At 43.5% G+C, this 18,844-nt stretch overlaps 2 protein-coding genes across 3 annotated transcripts in view; one reads left to right on the top strand and one right to left on the bottom strand.

Annotated features, from left to right (window-relative positions):
• Positions 1 to 692: 692 nt before the first annotated feature.
• Positions 693 to 8,156, top strand: LOC109970978 (ER membrane protein complex subunit 3). 2 transcript variants are annotated; one of them, XM_020618945.1, is made up of 9 exons: positions 693 to 790; positions 2,558 to 2,758; positions 3,631 to 3,688; positions 4,668 to 4,761; positions 4,840 to 4,944; positions 5,430 to 5,511; positions 5,826 to 5,905; positions 7,578 to 7,660; positions 7,908 to 8,156. In XM_020618945.1, the coding sequence occupies exons 2-9, from the start codon at positions 2,604 to 2,606 to the stop codon at positions 8,034 to 8,036; spliced, it is 786 nt and encodes a 261-aa protein (XP_020474601.1). In that variant the 5' UTR covers positions 693 to 790; positions 2,558 to 2,603; the 3' UTR covers positions 8,037 to 8,156. The 2 variants fall into 2 exon arrangements, with proteins under 2 accessions (XP_020474601.1, XP_020474602.1); XM_020618946.1 differs by lacking the exon at positions 693 to 790 and adding an exon at positions 825 to 871.
• A 2,136-nt stretch (positions 8,157 to 10,292) lies between these two features.
• Positions 10,293 to 18,844, bottom strand: part of usp11 (ubiquitin specific peptidase 11) — a 16,935-nt gene continuing 8,383 nt past the window's right edge. Inside the window, exons 9-21 of the mRNA XM_020618944.1 lie at positions 17,247 to 17,405; positions 16,897 to 17,121; positions 16,656 to 16,739; positions 15,951 to 16,045; positions 15,643 to 15,846; positions 15,179 to 15,294; positions 14,448 to 14,960; positions 14,059 to 14,129; positions 13,444 to 13,556; positions 13,220 to 13,369; positions 12,854 to 12,969; positions 12,666 to 12,754; positions 10,293 to 11,997 (exon numbers count right to left, since the gene is read on the bottom strand). Of these exons, the coding sequence (XP_020474600.1) occupies positions 11,854 to 11,997; positions 12,666 to 12,754; positions 12,854 to 12,969; positions 13,220 to 13,369; positions 13,444 to 13,556; positions 14,059 to 14,129; positions 14,448 to 14,960; positions 15,179 to 15,294; positions 15,643 to 15,846; positions 15,951 to 16,045; positions 16,656 to 16,739; positions 16,897 to 17,121; positions 17,247 to 17,405 (2,079 nt within the window). The 3' untranslated portion in view covers positions 10,293 to 11,853. The remainder of the gene's footprint in view (positions 11,998 to 12,665; positions 12,755 to 12,853; positions 12,970 to 13,219; positions 13,370 to 13,443; positions 13,557 to 14,058; positions 14,130 to 14,447; positions 14,961 to 15,178; positions 15,295 to 15,642; positions 15,847 to 15,950; positions 16,046 to 16,655; positions 16,740 to 16,896; positions 17,122 to 17,246; positions 17,406 to 18,844) is intronic.

Raw genomic sequence — 18,844 nt, 5'->3', positions numbered from 1 at the left:
CCACCCAATCCACTGTGCACCGGCCCCTTACGGATCCAGGTGGTGGGCCCACGGGGGGATGTCCCCACATCGCTCGTTCAGGCTAAGCCCGGCCAGGCCCCGTGAAGGGAGACCCAGCCACCAGGCGCTCGCATTCGAGCCCCAACCCCTGGCCTGGCTCCAGGGTGGGGCCCCGGCTGTGCCATGCCGGGCGACGTCACGGTCCTTGATTTTAATCTATTCATAAAGGGCTTTTGAACCCGCTCTTAGTCTGACCCGTCACCCAGGACCTGTTTGCCTTGGGAGACTCTACCAGGGACATATAGCCCCCGACAACATAGCTCCTAGGATCACTCGGGTACTCAAACCCCTCCACCACAATCAGGTGGCGGTTCAAGGAGGGGCCTGTCTATCCAAATGCAAAATACACCTACCTATCTGCCTATCTACCTACTTACCTATCTATCTATCAGCCCCGTCTATAGTCAGTTCAGTCTGTTCATCAGGTAAAGAGGTGTCAGCCATCTAACCTCCTTAAAGAGGCCAAGGTTTTCAGAGGTGAGATTTGATAACAGATATGAAATAATGATGTTTTTATTTTTAAGTCACCACTTTTAACTGTATTTGTAATGTTTTAATTTAATATTTTTGCACCTTGTGTTTGTTTTACATTAATTTTATTTTCTATATTAAATGTTATACGTTTTATTTAGTTTAGCGTCCGCTTGAACAGGAAGTGCTTCTTCTTCGTCTGTTTATACACTGTGGAACTTGTTTGTCGCGTTGCAAATCCACGAAGTTCTTAAATGTGGTAAGTTGTGTTCATTTTAAAGAAGCATTTTGAATATGTTTAGCTGTGTCACTGCATCAAAGTCTATCAAATACTTCAAAGGTGAGTAACTAGCTAAGTAACTGGCAATTTAGCTGGCTAGCGTCTTTAACCAACAGAGGCTAATGCTAACATTAGCTGGTTGCTGATGAATGAATAAGGTCAGGTGTCAGTTGTGGGTTATTTTAGTTTCACTCAGTTCCCTTAACGCTAACGACAGCAACTTCACATGTGTTCGGAGGTTGTGGCTTGGTTAACGTTAGCTGCTCCTCGGGCCTGTTGCTATTTTTAACAGGTCAGTTTATTCATTACAAGTTAACGATAGCTAATGTTCCTTTGAGTCAAAGCCAGACAGAGTTAGCAGGATGTTGACCTATTTCAACAAAAACCACTGTAGCTGTAATCTGTCTTTTAGAAGAGGCAGGTTTATTCGAAATACATATTTTCACAAACAAACCATTCAACCACCAGTGCGTGTAACTTATCATTCCATTATTTGGCTTAACCTGAAAAACAGATAAACGAATTTCGTTTGTTGTAGGTGAAAAAAAAGGAACATTGCTGCACGTTTCTTCTGTTTTCATAGTAAAACGTGAAATCAAATAAACGATAAAACCAAACGCAATGAAAGTCTTAATCAGTTTTTCTGTGGATTTCTGACTTTGCCGTGTGCGTGCGCAGACAGTGGCCGCTGGGTGCGCGACACATTTCTATGAATTCTCATGGGAAACGGTGTTTATGGCAGATAGTAACTGTCAGCTCAGCAGTGATGACAGGTGGTCTGTATTGTGTGTATTTTCCACACGGTAGCCTACATGTTCACGTCATACAGCGCCATCTAGTGGCTATCCGTCCTCGAAGCAGCTTCAGTGTCTGATCTGTTTTTGATTTTTAAGTCCATCATCACATCACCAAAATGAGCCCAGCACTGCTTATCCTCACCTTGATCAGAGGAGCAGGAGGCCACACAGGCAGCAGGGAATAATTGTGTCTGTGTGGGGATTATTTTTTAGGAAGTGTCTTGTGAATAAATATGCAAGTTATTAAATACATATTTTTGCACAGAGACATTACATAGAGGCTACATAGGCCTACAGTGCAAGGTAAAACTCCCACCCCAATAATAATGAGCCCAGTAATGTAGCCGTTTAAAGTTTAAACATTAGCCTAACATTAATAATAAGGTCATCTGTGTGAATATTACACATAATGAGATCACTGAACTGACAGTTAGGAATCTGCCACAAACACTAATTCCCATGAAATTCAATTAAATGTCTGGTAGTTTTACATTTTGTTACTCTGTGGAAGTGGGAGCAGCTGTTACAGTCTGCACCTGCATCGTTTTTTGGTTTTGGTTTTCTTGTGTATTTGATTTCCTGCTCTTCTATGAAAACAAGAAATACAGTTATTTTACATATTATTAATAACTAGGCTAACCTTCACTGTTAGTTCATATTTCATGCTTGCAACAGCTTAAAAATAAATGAAACTCCACACCATTTATCTCTCTTCTCATTTGCAGGTTAAATCAAATAATCAAATCATCAGATAATACATGGGCCCAAAATGTTCCATTTAAAACATAAAACTGCTCCTTTGCACAATGTTGTGTTGTTTTTAGATGCTGTTCTTCTGGTGTGGCTTCACACATCCAGGGTGATTTGCAGTTTCAGGCTAAAGTAATCTTGTTAATTCTCATTAAGTTAATTGGAATTCTTTCTAACCTAAATTCTTTTCCTCTCTCAGAGTGTCTCACCGTCTGTGTTTCTGCTGGCTGGCTGAACACAGAGCGATGGCCGACCCTGAGCTCTTATTGGACTCCAGTATTCGGCTGTGGGTGGTCCTGCCTATTGTCTTCATCACTTTCTTCGTCGGGATCATCCGTCACTATGTCACCCAGCTGCTCCACAGCGACAAGAAGGTCGACTTGGAGCAGGTTTCTGACAGGTGAGAGGACGTTTTATATTGGCGGGTCTATGCTTTCACTTTTTTTTTTAAAGTTAAAAATATAGTAATGCTGTTCATCTGACTTGTCTCTCCTGCACTAGCTCTCCCACAGCACGTTGGCTGCTGCCCTCTGCTTCAGCAGCACTGGTTAAAACCAATAAATATTTGAAACAAATCAGTTGCATCACTAATCACATTGATCGGACTGATCAGCTTTCCCATGTGTTTTTCAATATTCCACTGGACTTAGGGGGCAAACATTCAGCGTCAGAGTTTAAGAACTGGCATTAACCTTATCCACTTGCAGAGCAGTCCGTATATACTATGTATAGCATGCTGGGCTCGGCAACAGCTGTATTCTAATGTTAGCTTAGCTAGCCTTACTAGCTTGCTAATACCATATTAGAAGAGTTGATCACCATGAGAGGAGGAGCTGTTCACATCATGGTGGTTGTGTGTGAGAGAGAAATAGAGCGGTGCACGGAGGGACTGAGAGAATACATGCACTACACTGAAATAAGATTTAACCTATTTTAAATCAATATGTGGTGGTCAGTGTTGATATTGTGGTGGCCCGTCATGAATAAAATGGTGTATGGGAAACACTGATTTGTCTGTAGAATGATTAGCAGGTTAATCGTTAGCTGCATACAACCGCCAGCTGACTGTAAATGTATTTCAGATTAGTGAATGTATTTTTGACCTTCAAGGTTGGGCCTATTTTCCATTTTCATTCCTTCACAGTATTACAATCAACAAGCAAACACCTGTATACCTTCTCAGTGAACATTAGTGTGTGTGTGGTGATGCAGTCAGTCAGTATTGCAGTGGCACTGTTACTCACCCAAGGTTGTTTTGGTGCGTCTTTACAGCCAGGTGCTCCTGCGCAGCCGTCATCTCAGAGAGAATGGGAAATACATTCCCCGACAGGTAAACGCACCTGGTCATGTTCATGTGAATTTTAACCTGACTTCAGTGATGGAAAGTAACTCAGTCTAGTCTAGAAGGACTATAAACACTGAGCAGTTCATTAATATACTGAGGAGCCAACACATTCATTGCTATATAGACAGCAAAAAGCTTTTATAATTAATCCTGTAGGAAGCCAGTGGTGGGATTTAAGGACTGGGAGATGTGATCATATTTACAGGTTCCTGTAAGTATTCTGGCCCTGGCAGTTTGAATGGGCTATAGTCTAGACGTCATTTGTTTTGGTAGTTTTGCAAAAAGGGCCTTACAGTAGTCCAGTCTACTAGAAATGAAAACATGGACTACCTTTTCAGAGTCAGCTAGAAACAAAAAACCTCTGGTTTTTGATATGTTCATCAGATGATAAAAAGCCACCCTGGTTAGATTACTGATGACGTTTATCAAAGTTGAGATCAGCATTCAGTATACTTCCAAGGTTCTTAACTTGCTCCCTGTACTTCAGTGACTGACTGACTTTGTAAGAACAGATAATCTGTCACTGTTTATGAGGACCAACAACTAGTATTTCAATTCTTTTCACTTAACTGAAGAAAGTTGTCTGACATCCAGCTTTTGATAGGCGTGATGCAGTTTACTAAGTTGCTTATAGGACCCGTCTCATCAGGGGATAAAGAGAGACACAATTGTGTGTCATCCACATATGAATGATAGCGTATGTTTTGCTATAAGTCGACTCAAAGGCAGTATATATAAATTAAACAGTAATGGCCCCAGTATTGACCCTTGCAGAGCCCCTGAAGAGATTTTTGTTTCAGCAGTTCTAAAACTATTTGAAACACTTTATAAGGGCACTCTTCTTCTGTCATATCTCCTAACCCTGAGAGTCCTTCACATGTAGCACACATCCCTGAAAATGTCCTCCACGTGTTACACACAAGTTACTGCAGCACATACTGGATATTTTTTTCCCCCACTACAGTCGTTCACCATGAGGAAACATTACTTCAACAACACAGAGACTGGCTTCTTCAAGAAGGTGAAGAGAAAGGTCGTCCCCAAGAATCCCATGACAGGTAGGGCTGTGTGTAGGTGGGCTAACATGTGCAGGTCTTCTTATGTCATACCTGTGTGTAACTGTGTGTTTGTTGTAGACACCAGCATGTTGACAGATATGATGAAGGGCAACCTGACCAATGTCCTGCCCATGATTCTGATTGGTGGATGGATCAACTGGGCTTTCTCTGGGTTCGTCATAAGTGAGTTCTCAGCTGTCAGTTATGACACCGTCATACACGGTGCATTTTCTCACCAATAAAATCTGTTGGAGTAACGCATTAACTGTCAAACTGCCTTTTACTGTTTACTCTATAATTGTTACTTTTTTTTAATTAATTACGCCATTGGCCCACTATTTAAACGGGTGAAGGTTTTGTACTGTGATACGTCTTCATGTCTGAAACGTTTGTCATTGAAGATGCTCACATGTTGACGCCTGGATATGTTAACATGGCCAACAAACTGCGACGCTGCAGAAAGACGAGACAAATCCTGCAGTACAAACTGAAGTTGTAGACATTGATAGATATCTAATAAAAAGATTCTGTCTGTGTCTTTGTAGCTTCACATTGACAAGGTTTTAAGCTGTTTCTTAAAAAATGAGCCTAATTCTGCTCCTGAGAGGAAGCAGTTTGTTTTCTTCCCTTGTTGTTGACTGATGGTTGTTCTTGTTGTTGTGATGCAGCCAAGGTGCCGTTCCCTCTGACTCTGCGCTTCAAACCGATGTTACAAAGAGGGGTAGACCTGCTCTCGCTGGATGCTTCCTGGTAAGAGTCACATGAACACTGAAAACACCTCAGTGCATCACTAGGCCATGAACAATGTAAAGAGTCATCTGTTGTAGTGAAAACACCACCAACCGGGTCAGAACGTCTGGTTAGATTCTACACCCAGATTTCTATTCCTAAATTATATCATTTAATTTCACTTGAAATTTATTATTGTACACCAGAAATTTGCAGTGTTATTATATCTGTGTTTTTTGAATATTCAGATGCTAAAATTGAAAACCGATTACCTACCCAAGAAACAAATATCTGAATGTTCAGGTCCAGCCCTAGAGTTTTTATTTTGTTTTCAGGGTGAGTTCAGTGTCCTGGTACTTCCTGAATGTGTTTGGACTGAGGAGCATGTACAGCCTCATACTGGGACAGGACAACGGTGAGTTTTCTTGGTTCTGATGGGTCTGTAGAAAATATGGAATCACTGTCATAGGTTATTTGTAACACGCATGACAGAAATCGAACTAGTGGAAGTTTTGGACCGGATACGAGATGTTTATGCTGAGTTGATGTGTCATAATGTGTGTACATGAAAAAAGGAATTTCAGTCAAAATTACCAGTGTTTTTGTTCTGCACATGCTCATTTGTGTTTCCCCCACTGGCCCCGCCCATGGCTTCCTGCTCACCCTTAGAGTAGGGATGACCGATTTTTGTAGGCCAACCCGGAAGTTAGCAACACCCTGGTTACCTTGACAAAAAGCCAATGAAAATTTTTCCATAGGGTTTTGGATTATTGTGGAAAATAGGCTCTATGACAAACGATTTGATTGATTTGATTTATTTATTCTTTCAAGCATATAAAGACAGTTGATATATCAACACACATAATTTTACACATATCCAACAAATGCTAATCCAATATCAATGTGCTTATACCTAGTACATGCTTGAATGGAGTAGGAAGAAGTCAGACTTATCCAGTCCTACCCCATGACATCATCTTACCATCATTGGTTTGCAAGCAGTATCTCTACATAAATAATTCTCTTCTACACCACACAAGTAATATACTAAAGAATTATTACAAAGTTTTAACATTCATACACCACACCCACAATGTTCCATCTAATTAATCATTAAACCTGTTCTTGCATATATCTTGATTGACACATACCTTTATATTTATGTTTAAACTCATCAATTCTATTACTATTTTTTATGTCCACACTTAAATTATTCCATAGTTTTACCCCACTTATGGAAATACAGAATCTTTTTTTGGTTGTACGTATAGCATGATTTTTTAAATTTAACTGACCCCTTAAATTGTATCCCCCTTCCCTTTCATTAAATAGTTTTTGAATTCCACCAGGTAATAAATTGTTCCTGGCTTTATACATAAACACAGCAGTCTTATATCCCACTAAATCAAAACATTTTAACAATTTAGACTGTATGAAAGCTACATGACATATGACACCTACATGTTTTGGTCAGCAAGTTAATCTTGAAAACCGCTTTATGATGTTTGAAGCCCAGATACAAAAGCTGTTAGGCTATGAATGAACTCCACCACGTACCGTGACTTCAGCGTCACCACCATGACTTCCAACTTGTTATTTGATTTAGTGTACAAAATCCTTTCCTTATAGCGTGACCTGATCTAGCTAGTGATCACGGCTGTGGCCGTTATAAATGCTGAATTTTCTTTATCAGCATGAATCGGCCCATGAAATCATCCTGTCAACGTGTCTGTTGGACTCTTGTGTAATTACTTTTATTTTGATGGTATTTACTGTACAAATAAATTCAAGAGACAAAGTAAAATGGCCAAGAACGAGGCTCCTTGTTTGTCACCTGCTTGTCGCCATCACTGACACGGACACATGGTCAGGGAAACACCGTGGGCTTTGGAACCTTGTGAATGACTAAAACCTTTAGCCATAAAAATGTTAGCAATGACACCAGGTTTCGGGAGACACAGCTGAGCAGTTAAATTTCAAACCCTTTCAGTGCTGTGTAGCTTCTGAACAGGTTGTTTTACATCACATTAGTTCAGTCATGAAATTCAGATGGTTTAATTTCGCTGATTAAAAGTCTTGTCTCTTAGCTGCTGACCAGTCACGGGTCATGCAGGACCAGATGATGGGTGCTGCCTTGGCGATGCCCCCTGACCCCAACAAGGCGTTCAAGGTGAGAAGCTAACACAGCAGAAGTGTGATCTCAGTTTTTTGGTGTTTTGAAAGTGAAGTGGAGAATATTGTTATGGTCATAAGGTTGTTGTTCACACTGAAACATTCAGTTTCAGTCTCAAGATAAATCAGACAGAGCTCATGAGTGGGTTTAACAAGACTCCATAGATACTGTGTGATTAAAATCTACATGTTTACTGCTGTGGCTTAACCTCTGTTTGTTTGCTTGTTTATTTGTTTTGTTTCAGAGTGAGTGGGAGGCACTGGAGATCATGGAGCACAAGTGGGCGCTGGCAAATGTGGAGGATGAGCTGATGTCCAGGGACCTCAACTTTGGATCCTTGTTCAGCCAGGACATCAGGTCCGCTGTGTTCTAGAACATCTGTGGAAGGCTCCAGAATTCTGGTCTCTGTGCTGAAGGTTCTAGAACATGGGACACGCAGGTTCTATGATGGTTCTGAATGTTCTGGAACACAGAATACACATTCTAGAAGTAAGCTGCATCTGAAGTGTCTTTTGTTGTTGTGGAACAACAAATACAGTGTACACGGTGCTGTGGAGAGTAGAGCTGCCCTCAGAGTCGAGAGACCTGTCAGTTGACTGACGTTCTGCTAGTCCAGCCTCTGTTTTTATTATATCATTTAATTTTTTGTCAGCCAGTGTGCATTACAATGGAAGGCAGCCCCAGCCGGTAGTTTGTCATCTTCTTCTCCTCATTTTGGTGCCAAGCAGCAGTTTGCTGAATGCTACAAATACCCACAGCTGTGCCACTGACTGACACATGGATGTACATTAAGGTCGGATCTGTTTAGTAAACTGCAGAATGAGGAGAAAAAGACAACAAACCCAGTAGGACGAGCCGCATAAAGGTGAGATTTGTACTTTATTAGAAGTGTTTTCAAGCATCATGGTCTACGTTTACAAGAACAGACTGTCGCCACAATGTGGCGGATTTTGCATAATGTTATGTGCGTCTGGCTAGTTTGCCCGCAGCACGCAGCTGTTTACTGACTGTTTCTGCGACATGCATCCATCCGAACGGGACTAGGAAGCTCACAAAAATGTGCAGGGGAAACTTTATAGTGGACTATAATTATGATTAGTGCGAGCTGGTGCACATCAAATGCACAGTAACAACATGCGCTGTGTAGATATACTGTATAGTGACTGACAAAGTCACTAGTCGGGTACAGCCCTAGTGGGTAGTATAGTTCTTGGTGCCATATTTCAGCTTTGCTCCTGAGCTGTTAGACTGTCAGTGGAGATGCAACATGGTGTTGTTCACTTATGACTTGTATTGATAACTGACTACACATTGTGTTGTGCACATAAGGGTGAGTTTAGTTGATACATAGATATTTTGTAAAAATGTTCTGGACTCTGCCAAATGAAGGGAAGCTTTAAACATTTGGACAGAAAAACATGAGCTTTCCAGTCAGTCTTATGCTCCTCATTAGCTAATGAAGTTGTGGCTCAGGTCTCACATGTGTATAGTTTTCATCAGGTCAAATAGTTTGTGTCCAGTGTTCCAGAACCCAGAATCCGTCTTTCTTACTGCTCTGAAGGTTCGAGATGAACTTTCACATCTACCCAGCTCCAGGACATTTCCCAGTAGCTCAGCACATTCTGCACCGGCTGTGGTGCTGAATCCTCTCAGGAAACAGAAGCAGCGTTTGAAGACGACTGGGACGCAGCAGTCCGAGGAGCTTTAAGTGACAGCTGACATTATGTTTTCATTCTGCAGGACATTTTGCATGCACCGTGCTTTTCTCCGCTGAGGTCGTCCATCTGATGCAGTTACCCAGAGCCACTTGAAGTCAGTGACTTAAATAAAGTGTCGTTACAACTGCCTGGACTGCTCTCGTCTATCACTTGGTCATAAGCAGCTGCTTGATTCATGAAACTCGGTAAGCACACTGAAGCTGTGTTTGTGGTGACGGGGATTATTTGCACAGGCTAACGTGTGCACGAGGTGGAAGAAAACAAAGTTTAACTTGAATTTTGACTTGAAAACTTGGCTAACAGGACTGAAGGGAGTGCAGCAGGGTACTCTGGGAGATGGAGTCCATAGCTGCTATAACTAAACCTACTGAGATCTTAAGATGTTTGCTTGTAAATTAAGTGGCTTAGATCAGTGCGATAAAGAGTTGGTTTCTGTCCTTTTAGTGACATCCCCACTTTGTCAGATCTCTGCAGTTACATAACCAGCTGAAGCAGGAAAACAGAATCAAAGCTGGAATATAGTGTCAATGACTGTAAGATGCTGTGTTTCTACTGTTGACCTCGTACTTGACACAAAGGATTAGATTATTGAGCAGCTATCTGAGTAGTATAACCAGAGCAGAGACCATTTTTAGCCTTTGGAGCCTCTGGATGGGATTTGTGCAAAATACAAACTAAATCACCGGCTGCATCCTTGTAAAATGAATAACCACAAAAGTGACAAACATCGGGTTTAGAAAGAATGTGACAGAAAATGTCAAAGTAATGAGCCAGAAATGTAAAGACTCAGTCGTCTCGTTGTGGCAGTTATCATCCTTTTATTCATATCAAAAGATTGAAAGTACAATAAAATATTTTCATCTGATATTTGACAGGAAGACTAAAGAAAGAAACCACCCAAGTTCCCCCTCCAGCTCCACCTGGGAATGATAATGCTTTTCTTAAAATACAAAAATACTGTACACTGAGCTGGTTTAAAGGTCACCGAGTGCAGAGAGAAAACTGGGCCTGCGTCTGTCTCTCTGCACAGAATGGAGACGAGCTCACCTGTCAATCTGCTGGATAATCTTATGCCTAAATACAAATTTTATATATAAATATGAAAAATAATCATCTCAATGTCCTGCACCAGTCGATCAATAAAATCATTTAAGAAAGGCCTGTAGTCCTGTGACAGCTGAAATAATTGTTAAAAAAAATAAATACCAGCAGAGAACAACCAAAATATACAAAGACTCATTTCTCATCCTGGCAGCTTCGGTCAGTACTAAATTCTCTCCTCCTGATTACCCACGACTCCCTGCTGCCGTTCCCCCGTCACCTTAATGAGTCTGGGTTGGACAATGAACCATCACAGCAGCTGATCTTTCATTTAAAACCGAAAAGTGTCTCCAGCCTGTTGACGGCCAGTAGAATAGCTGAAGTTAAACGGTTTTTACTTTTGGAAAATTCAGTGTCGGTGTTTGAGAAGCTGGATTTAAAATAGTTTTATGGCGAAAACTACAGGCATTTTTGTGGCACATGAAGAACTGCAGCCTGGACGGTGCCACTGAACACTTACAGGGTTTGACCGGGTTTAATTTGGACTAATCGATAACCCGATCAATTTGTGCTGTACAACTTAATGTCTTTTATCTTATATATTTGACAGCTTTTAGTCTTTTAATTCATAATTTCATTTTAAAATAGAACCACAAAATTCCACTTGATTCTTAATTGTAAAAATGATTTTAGATGTGGATTTTCTTTTACACACATTTGACAGTTTTGTGTTCCCTTAAATCTAAACACAAACGTTAAATGAACCTGCTTCTCTCCACACTGATGTGTTCAAGTTGTCGATCTGCCTAAAGTGTCATTCAAGGAAACATCTGTGAAACAAAGCAACAGTGAAATTCAAACTAAAACAGATGAGTTGGCACAGACTGCGTCTCAGTGGATAATCACTAAACTACAGTTGGTAAATATCCTGTTGGGTTTTGACTGAAGCTGAATCTGTTTCACTGATGGAAAAGCCTTTTCAAATGAATGTGGTTATATTTTAAAATTCAGTTATTAGTTGACCATTCAGGCACAGCATTAAATTACGAATGGGGAAGAAATGATACCGGCTTCTGTGAACTTGGTCAGTAAATATTCAGTGACACGCTCCAGGCTTCATAATCGACTTAATACACTTTCATCCCCCAGTAAAGAGCAGGTTCATTTGTCAGCGTGGACTAAAGCAGATGAACACTGAGCACAGTTGTTTTGTCTATGCCAATCAGAGAAAATGGATTTTACCAGCAGAGGTTTTGAGATGTGAGGTGCAGCTTACAGATGTGCGTGGTTGGTTTCAGTGACTCAGGGAAAATAAACCAAAAAGTACAAATGTCGCTGGGAAGAAGCAACAGCCTAATAAAAGAGGAGGCAGACAGGCCTGCTGTTACCAGATGACCCTAAAGTAAACCAAACTTAGGCTAGGGGTGGCATTTAGTCTGTTTCCATGGTGACATAGGATGAGGCGCCCAGCTCGGCATCGTCATCTGTGCAGGAAGTGATGTCACTGGGGGCAGGCAGTGTGGGTTTTCTGATCTGGTCCTGTCGGTGGTAGAACAGGACGTAGGCAGCGTTGGTCTGCAGAGAGAAGACATTTCAGTATGTCACTGTTCAGCCGCAGCAAACTGCTCCTCTGTCAGTCCTTGTCTCCATTATATAATCAATAACATGCCAGACTACTGAGCATTTCCATCAGCTTCTCAGGGTCAGAGGTGACGTTGTCAACCATTTCATTTTGTCCAGACACGTTCAGGTCACCATCAATCAGTCACAAAGTAGTTGCACCTGCTGTTTCAGCGTCTGTGTTAAAAATGACCAATTTATCAAATAGGTGCCGATTAATTTTCTGTTGAGTTGCAAATTCTTTCAGTGCTATAGTTTATTTCTTTTTAGACTGTCCGTCTGCTATGTTAATTACCAAGCTGCCAAGTCCACAGAGCAGCGTCAGGTCTCCTCTGTCGGAGGAGGAAAGCTCCTCCTCCAGACCAGATCCCCCCCACTGTGTCTGTCCCACTGTGTCGTCCTCATGAAGCCATTCAGTGACCTAGAGCTGCAGCCATGAGTCAGTTCACTGGTAGAAAATGAACCTCAGCTATTTAGAAGCAACAGTCACCGACATGTTCTGGTTCCACCTTCTTTAATGTGAGGAGCTGATGCTTGCTTGGTTTTACGGTCCAGCTTAGACTTAGGCTAGGGATGCACTATGTCACCACAAAGTCCTGTGTGTGTATGTGAGAGATACTGACCACAATCTGGTCCTCTTGGGCGTAGGTCACCTTGCTGTCGTCAAAGTAATACCATTGGCCGTTATCCTTGTTCCTCGCGTAGCTGGTGTCTGTAGGAACATGCACAGAAAACCTGAACATGTTGACCTGTTTCATTCAACATCACCTCTGCTGACGAATACAAGCACCCACAACCCACAGGGCCTTACAGTGTCCGTCTCGGAGTCCTCCGTAATGATTAGAGACAGCGATGAGGTCATAGCAGCTCGGAGGCTCCCCGTCAGACAGGTGTTTCCTCAGGAGGAAGCCAGAGAAGTCCAGGTCTCTGTGAGAGGGACAGAGGGACTAACTGAGCTGAACCAATAGTGTCGGTATGTCCACAAATATGCGTGCACATCTTTATCACATTATGTGGACACATTTTTGTTCGACACCAGTATTATGAGGACGTTTTCTGGTCCCCACCCTCACATAGGGTGGTTTGAGGGTTCAGACCTGGTGGTGGGGTTCAGGTTAAAACCAGGTTTGGGTTAGAGTGAGATGACTGCATTGTGTCACCGAGTGCTGGTGTGTACCTGAGGGGAAACTCCACGATGCTGTCGAGTTTCTCTCTGGTGAACTTGATGTACGAGAACCTCTTGAGGTGGATGATGAGAACCTCGGGCAGAGACCAGAGGTCCAGCTTCTTAGTGGCCAGCTGGTGCTTCTTACACACCGGACAGTACCTGCAAACGCACACACATCATCGTACACCTTCCTCACCCGGTCATCACTAGGAGAGTGTGCGTGTGTTACCTACCATGGGTTCTCCTCCTCCAGTGTTTCCACAGTGGTGAACAGCTCGATACACTCCTGCAGCTGGACCGTGGTCTGCTGCTGAGGAACCTCCATACTAGCATCTTTCACATACTTCTGCACAGGAGGAGAATGGAGAGGGGAACATGTACAGCAGGTGGCTCACATAACCGACATGTTGAGTTTCCATTACATCTGATAAATGACAGAACATGTCAACAGACATGTCTCACTACTGAAGTTATTTTCAAAACTAGTCCAATCAGGGAGTTGTGTGGCGAGTGCAAACCCAAACCCAGGTGCTGCTCGTGGCAGCGACTTTCATAAAAAGTAATGTTAGCAGCACACTTCTAAACGTGTATCGTTCATTCTGTTGAGATGGCCCCTGTGACCAATTCATACCCACACGGCCGACTCAGCTCAGATTCAACTAACCATCTTTCTTTAATATTTCTAAGTGAGGTGAGGTGGTGCTACTTTAAAGCCCAGAACATCCGTTATCTGGACTAAATGCAGTTCCAATGACTGTTTAAATTCAGTACAAGTGAGAAACACGGCACAGGGTGTGCAAAAGAAGCAAAAGTAAACCTTTAAGTAGTCTGTAAACAAAACCACTGACCTCGGCCTCATTTTCGTTGTAGAATCTCTTCTTCATCTCAGGGTCCCAGTCAATGGCCACGTACTGCTGAGCTGCAGACACAAACATGACTGGGCTCAGTGCATGTGAAGGACATAAACATTTAGATCAATACATTTTAAATACAGCACACGTGTGTGGCCTTGTTTTCCTATACTTGTGCAGCCCGAAATCCATGAGTTACTATCTTAGCGGGGACCTGAGACTGGTCCCCACAATGTAGTTTGTCAAGTTTTATGGTACGGTAAGATCAAGTGTCAGCTTTGGTTAAGTGTTGGGGTAAGTCTCCAGGAAATGAAAAGTCTATGTAGGGACCTGGTAAGTGACAAAAACAAGTGTGTGTGTGTGTGTGTGTGTGTGTGTGGACTCACAGCTGAAGGACACGGCGCTCCCTCCCTCTCCCATCACTCTCTCAGTCATCCCGTTGGAGTTGACCGCCTGAATAGTGAACAGACTCTTCCTCCTCTTGCGACACACCCTCCTCTTGGCTGGCTGCTCATTGGCTGGCGGGCTGGGAGAGCATGCCTCCTCCTGCTTGTCTTCTTCTTTTTCTTCTTCTGTGGTCTTGCGGGGCTGCTGCAGCTGTTCTGCTGGGGGGTCTGTGCTGGCATCTGTCTCGGTGGTCCTGCTCGAGTCCCCACAGGGATCCATGTTATCAGTGCTGCTGGTGTTGGCAGCGTTGCCGCTGCACAGGGGCTTGGCCTCGTTCTGCGACCCGTTACTGGTAAAAGAGTTGTCTGGCTCCAGTGATGTCTGTGCGTGGTTGTGATTGGGGTGGGGCTCTGAGGGAGCGGTGCCATCTGATAGGCTGTTTGCTGTGGCATCCCAACAGCAGGGTTCTGTCTGAGAGGGGTCAGCTTTGTCCTCATCCTCCTGCTCCTCACCTGAGAAATAACAGAACCAGTTAGAGAAGCGAAACGTACAAACACTGAGCCTCCAGAGACGTATGTGTAGGTTTGAGTTTCAAATCTAAACCGTTTACTGTCACTTTCTGTGCCTTTCAACCCGCTGAGCCTCCTGATGACACAGTCTGTTGAGTAAAACACTATAATGCTGATTTCAATGTGATAAGTTGAGCTGCTGCTGCAAGAGGAGACAATACCATCACTGATGCCATTGATCTGAGTTTTGTGTAGCTCCTCTTCCTCATCATCTTCCTCCTCCTCCTCCTCCTCTTCCTCCAGCTCCTCAGAGGGGTCAGGAAGTCGCACGTAGCGTCTGCTCTCGTACACACAGAGGGTTAACTCTAAACCAGTTTCAAGCACACAAACTGCACACTGGTACCTATTTAATCATTTAAAGCTGTTGTCATCTTGTTTTTATAATGATGAACATATTGATTCACAGTCTGAGCTGCTCTTGTTTTGTCAGAGGGACAAGTAAAAGGGAAAGGCATCCGTTATACGTTGAACAGGTTTATATACTGTAATACGTTTAAAAGCATCATGATCTTTATGCTTATCACATCGTCTGTCATGTAAACCACTAAGTGTTAGAGTTGGTTTAAGGTTAGCATTAGGTTGAGCAGTGGTGGGTCTCCAGGATGCATGTGTGTGTTCTGCTCACGCCAGTCTCTGCAGGAACAGGGTGTAGAGCGCCTCCTGACTGCAGCTGCTGCGCGGCACACCAAGCAGGAGCGGGTGTCCAAAAAGCGTCGTGCTGTACGAGCTGCTGCCCGAGCCGTAGTCCCTGTAGTGAGAGCGCTCCCGCAGGTAGAGTGCCAGCAGGACATGCTCCTCCTGCTGCTCCTCGGGTGCGCTCAGCTCGTACCTGAACACACAACGAGCACATTACACAATGAGCTCATTACATGCTGTTGCATGGCATGGGGGCTCCTCGGCCGGGCCTCATGGCATCAAAAGGACTTTTCTTACACAAAGATGTCGTCCCGGTCCAGTATGCAGCTCAGAGATTCATCAGCGCTGTAGACCTTATAGAAACGGTGGTTGAACACGTCGGCTACCACCATCTGAAACACACAGTGACGAGGTTAGCCTTCCTGCTCTGACCCTCACGCTGTCGGAGCTCACCATTATGTTCAGTGTGGGCTCAGAATCAGGGTTTGTCGAGGAGAAAGCCACAGAGAGCAGGCTGTGCCGTGAAGGAGTCTAAAATCCAAGCTGGTTTCCCCACAGTCACACCTAGCTGCTGTGACTTGAACAGCTTGATGGGTCTATGTTAATTAGGGCTGAATTGAACTGACAGAAAGTTGACCTGCAACTTTCAAGCTAAATTTCTGGGTTCTTCTGCGGTTCGTCTGCTGCTGCTCTTTGTTAGACCACAGTGAAGTGAATGCCGTGGTGTGTGTTGGTTGGACAACACAAGACAAAACCATGATAAGAATTTTTCACTTTATAGGCCAGGCTACTAACATTTTACTACAACAGAGGATTATTTTCTTTGATTAGTTTCAGTAGAAAATGCCCAAAGTTTCCTAGACTTCAAGGTTCTTGTTACTCAGAAGCAAAACCTCCACATTTTGACGATTAATCAAACATCTAAATAGTTGCTAATTAACTTCCTGTCTAATCGACTCATCACTGCAGCTGTACATTTCACAGTGGAATCCGACCACAGACCTGGGTAGGAGGTACGTCGGTCATCTCTGACAGGGCAGAGCAGAGGTCGGACACTTTTCCTGCCTTGGGAACAACAACACGATGCTGTGGGAACAAACACACACAACAAAACATTTAGATTAGTCACAGCTGTACTAACATTCTAATTTTCCCTGATCCTGTCCTGACAACAAACACACATGCTGCATCAATCACAGTTGAACTGCAGAAGAAAGCATTCGTGTCTGCTGCGAACAGTTACCTGGACAGGTTTGGCACAGGGATCCAGAGAGACGAAGAAGACTTCCATGATGCGTTCTTTGCTAACAGGAAGTGGGACGCTCAGGTAGCAGAAGGGGTCAAAGGTCACCGAGACCTTGTGGCACTCAGGACAGACGAGCGTGGACTTGAAGAGTCCGTGAAATGTGTCGATGATCACAGAGTCATTCCGCCGGCGATGATTACGCCACGCCTCCTCCGCCACTTCCTGTGCGATGGGAAGGACAAAATCAAGCATTTACATTTATTTGAAGCTTTACAACCTCAGAAGTTACTGTAGAAACTAGGAACATCTTTAAGTGACCAAAGTCAGGTGCGGTCGGAGCAGCTTACCTGGTCTGGTCGTCCGTCAGCGTCCCGTAGTTCAATGTACTCCTTGTTTTTGACTCTGTTGAGATCCTCGTGCAGCCCGTCCAGCAGGAAGGAGAGCAGCTCCTGACTGTCATGCTGCTGGTAGCCCAGAAACTGCGATGCAAAGTGACCCACCTTCGTCTGCAAGCGCACACACACACACAAACACACAGGATACACTGACTTCTGGAAAATGCTGTCACAAAACCTGGTCGGATACAGTCAGGACCTAAAGTCTGTGTTTGTGACCATGAACTGGTCTAGGTTTACACGAATGTTCACTCCTAAAACTGACTGGATCACTGCCTCACTGCAGCTGTGCACGTCTGGAGAGCAGGTGACGTGAGCATGTATGTCCTGTAGTCAAATCCATTGTGCTTTATGGTGGTTCTGTCATCTGAGAGCAGAAACGATGTGTTTAGCAAGAAAGTCTAGGTTTAACCTGCCCAAGTCTGTCGCACTGCTGACAGCAAAGAAGCACTGGGTGGAGACAACATCACTTCACAGGTAAACACTATTTGTCCAGCTTAGTGTGGATGTAGCCTTATGGGTAACCACCACCGGTGTCTAGCCACACAGATGTGTCTGGAAACTACTGCCTTGCATCAGGAAAGTTGTTTTGTCCCATTTGCTTCCTGGATCAACACTCCCCGCTGACAAGTCTGACGTGTACTTCACGTGTCAAATGATGCAGCGCTGCCTGATGAAGTGTGCTTTGCACTTTAGAATCAGACCCTGTTCATTTCCTCATGTGTGGCAGCAGGACAGAGCAGAGGTTTACTGTGTATTTGTTACATTTAAACCTGCACCTCCTACTGAAAGCCAACATGAAAAACTCTGGCTTCAGCACTCTTACGAAATTTATTTCTATCTCTATAATACATTTATATTTAGCTTTAGAAATCCTGTCAGTGATTTAGAGAAGGTCTAATGAGAATTTTCCTTTAACTCTATGGAAAGCAGCCTGTTCAACGCTCTGTGTTCAGTTCTGTCTCTAAGTCTGTGGTTTAGTTCCACTTCTCTGTTCCTGTTTGATCTGACAGACTGCAGCACAGCTGAAAATATCATGTGGAAGTGCTGCCACTCGGTGTGTTTGCAGGAAATAACTGATCAAATCTCATGTGTTTAGGGCTGTGGCAACAACTGGATCGAATTTTATATTAGACTAAATAAGCCACGCGCACTTGAGGCTTGAAACTATAAAACAGTGCCACAAAAGCAGCAGCAATTCAAACTAAATCAAGCTCTTCTCCCTTTTTGATGTTGACCCACAAACTCAGGATCCACAGACCGGGGGCCTATTTCAAGAAGGCGGTTTAACAAACTCAGAGTTCAGACCTGAACTCTGAGTTGACTTACTCAGAGTTGGAAAACTCGGAGTTTTCGGTTTCAGAACAGCTGAAAAGAGTTGGTTTAATCAACTCTGAGTTGTTTGACTCAGAGTTAGGCGCGTGCCACGCGACTATAAAAAGCCCTGAACAATGGAGTGAAGAAATTACGAGTCACCATGGCAACAGGACCAAGCCAAAATAGGTCTGCGTTTTTCCCGACAGAAATGGATGTGCTACTACAAGCATATA

Source organism: Monopterus albus, unplaced genomic scaffold, assembly GCF_001952655.1.
Source record: "Monopterus albus unplaced genomic scaffold, M_albus_1.0 scaffold212.1, whole genome shotgun sequence".
Lineage (NCBI taxonomy): Eukaryota > Metazoa > Chordata > Actinopteri > Synbranchiformes > Synbranchidae > Monopterus > Monopterus albus.
The sequence above is the reverse complement of the archived record's forward strand: the minus strand, read 5'-3'. Positions and strand labels throughout refer to the sequence as shown.

Coding starts and splice junctions, on each gene's coding strand:
- LOC109970978 (XM_020618945.1), top strand. CDS start 2,604: ATGGCCGACCCTGAGCTCTTATTGGACTCCAGTATTCGGCTGTGGGTG. Junction 3,689..4,667: donor GGAAATACATTCCCCGACAG/GTAAACGCACCT, acceptor CCCCCACTACAG/TCGTTCACCATGAGGAAACA. Junction 4,945..5,429: donor TTTCTCTGGGTTCGTCATAA/GTGAGTTCTCAG, acceptor GTTGTGATGCAG/CCAAGGTGCCGTTCCCTCTG.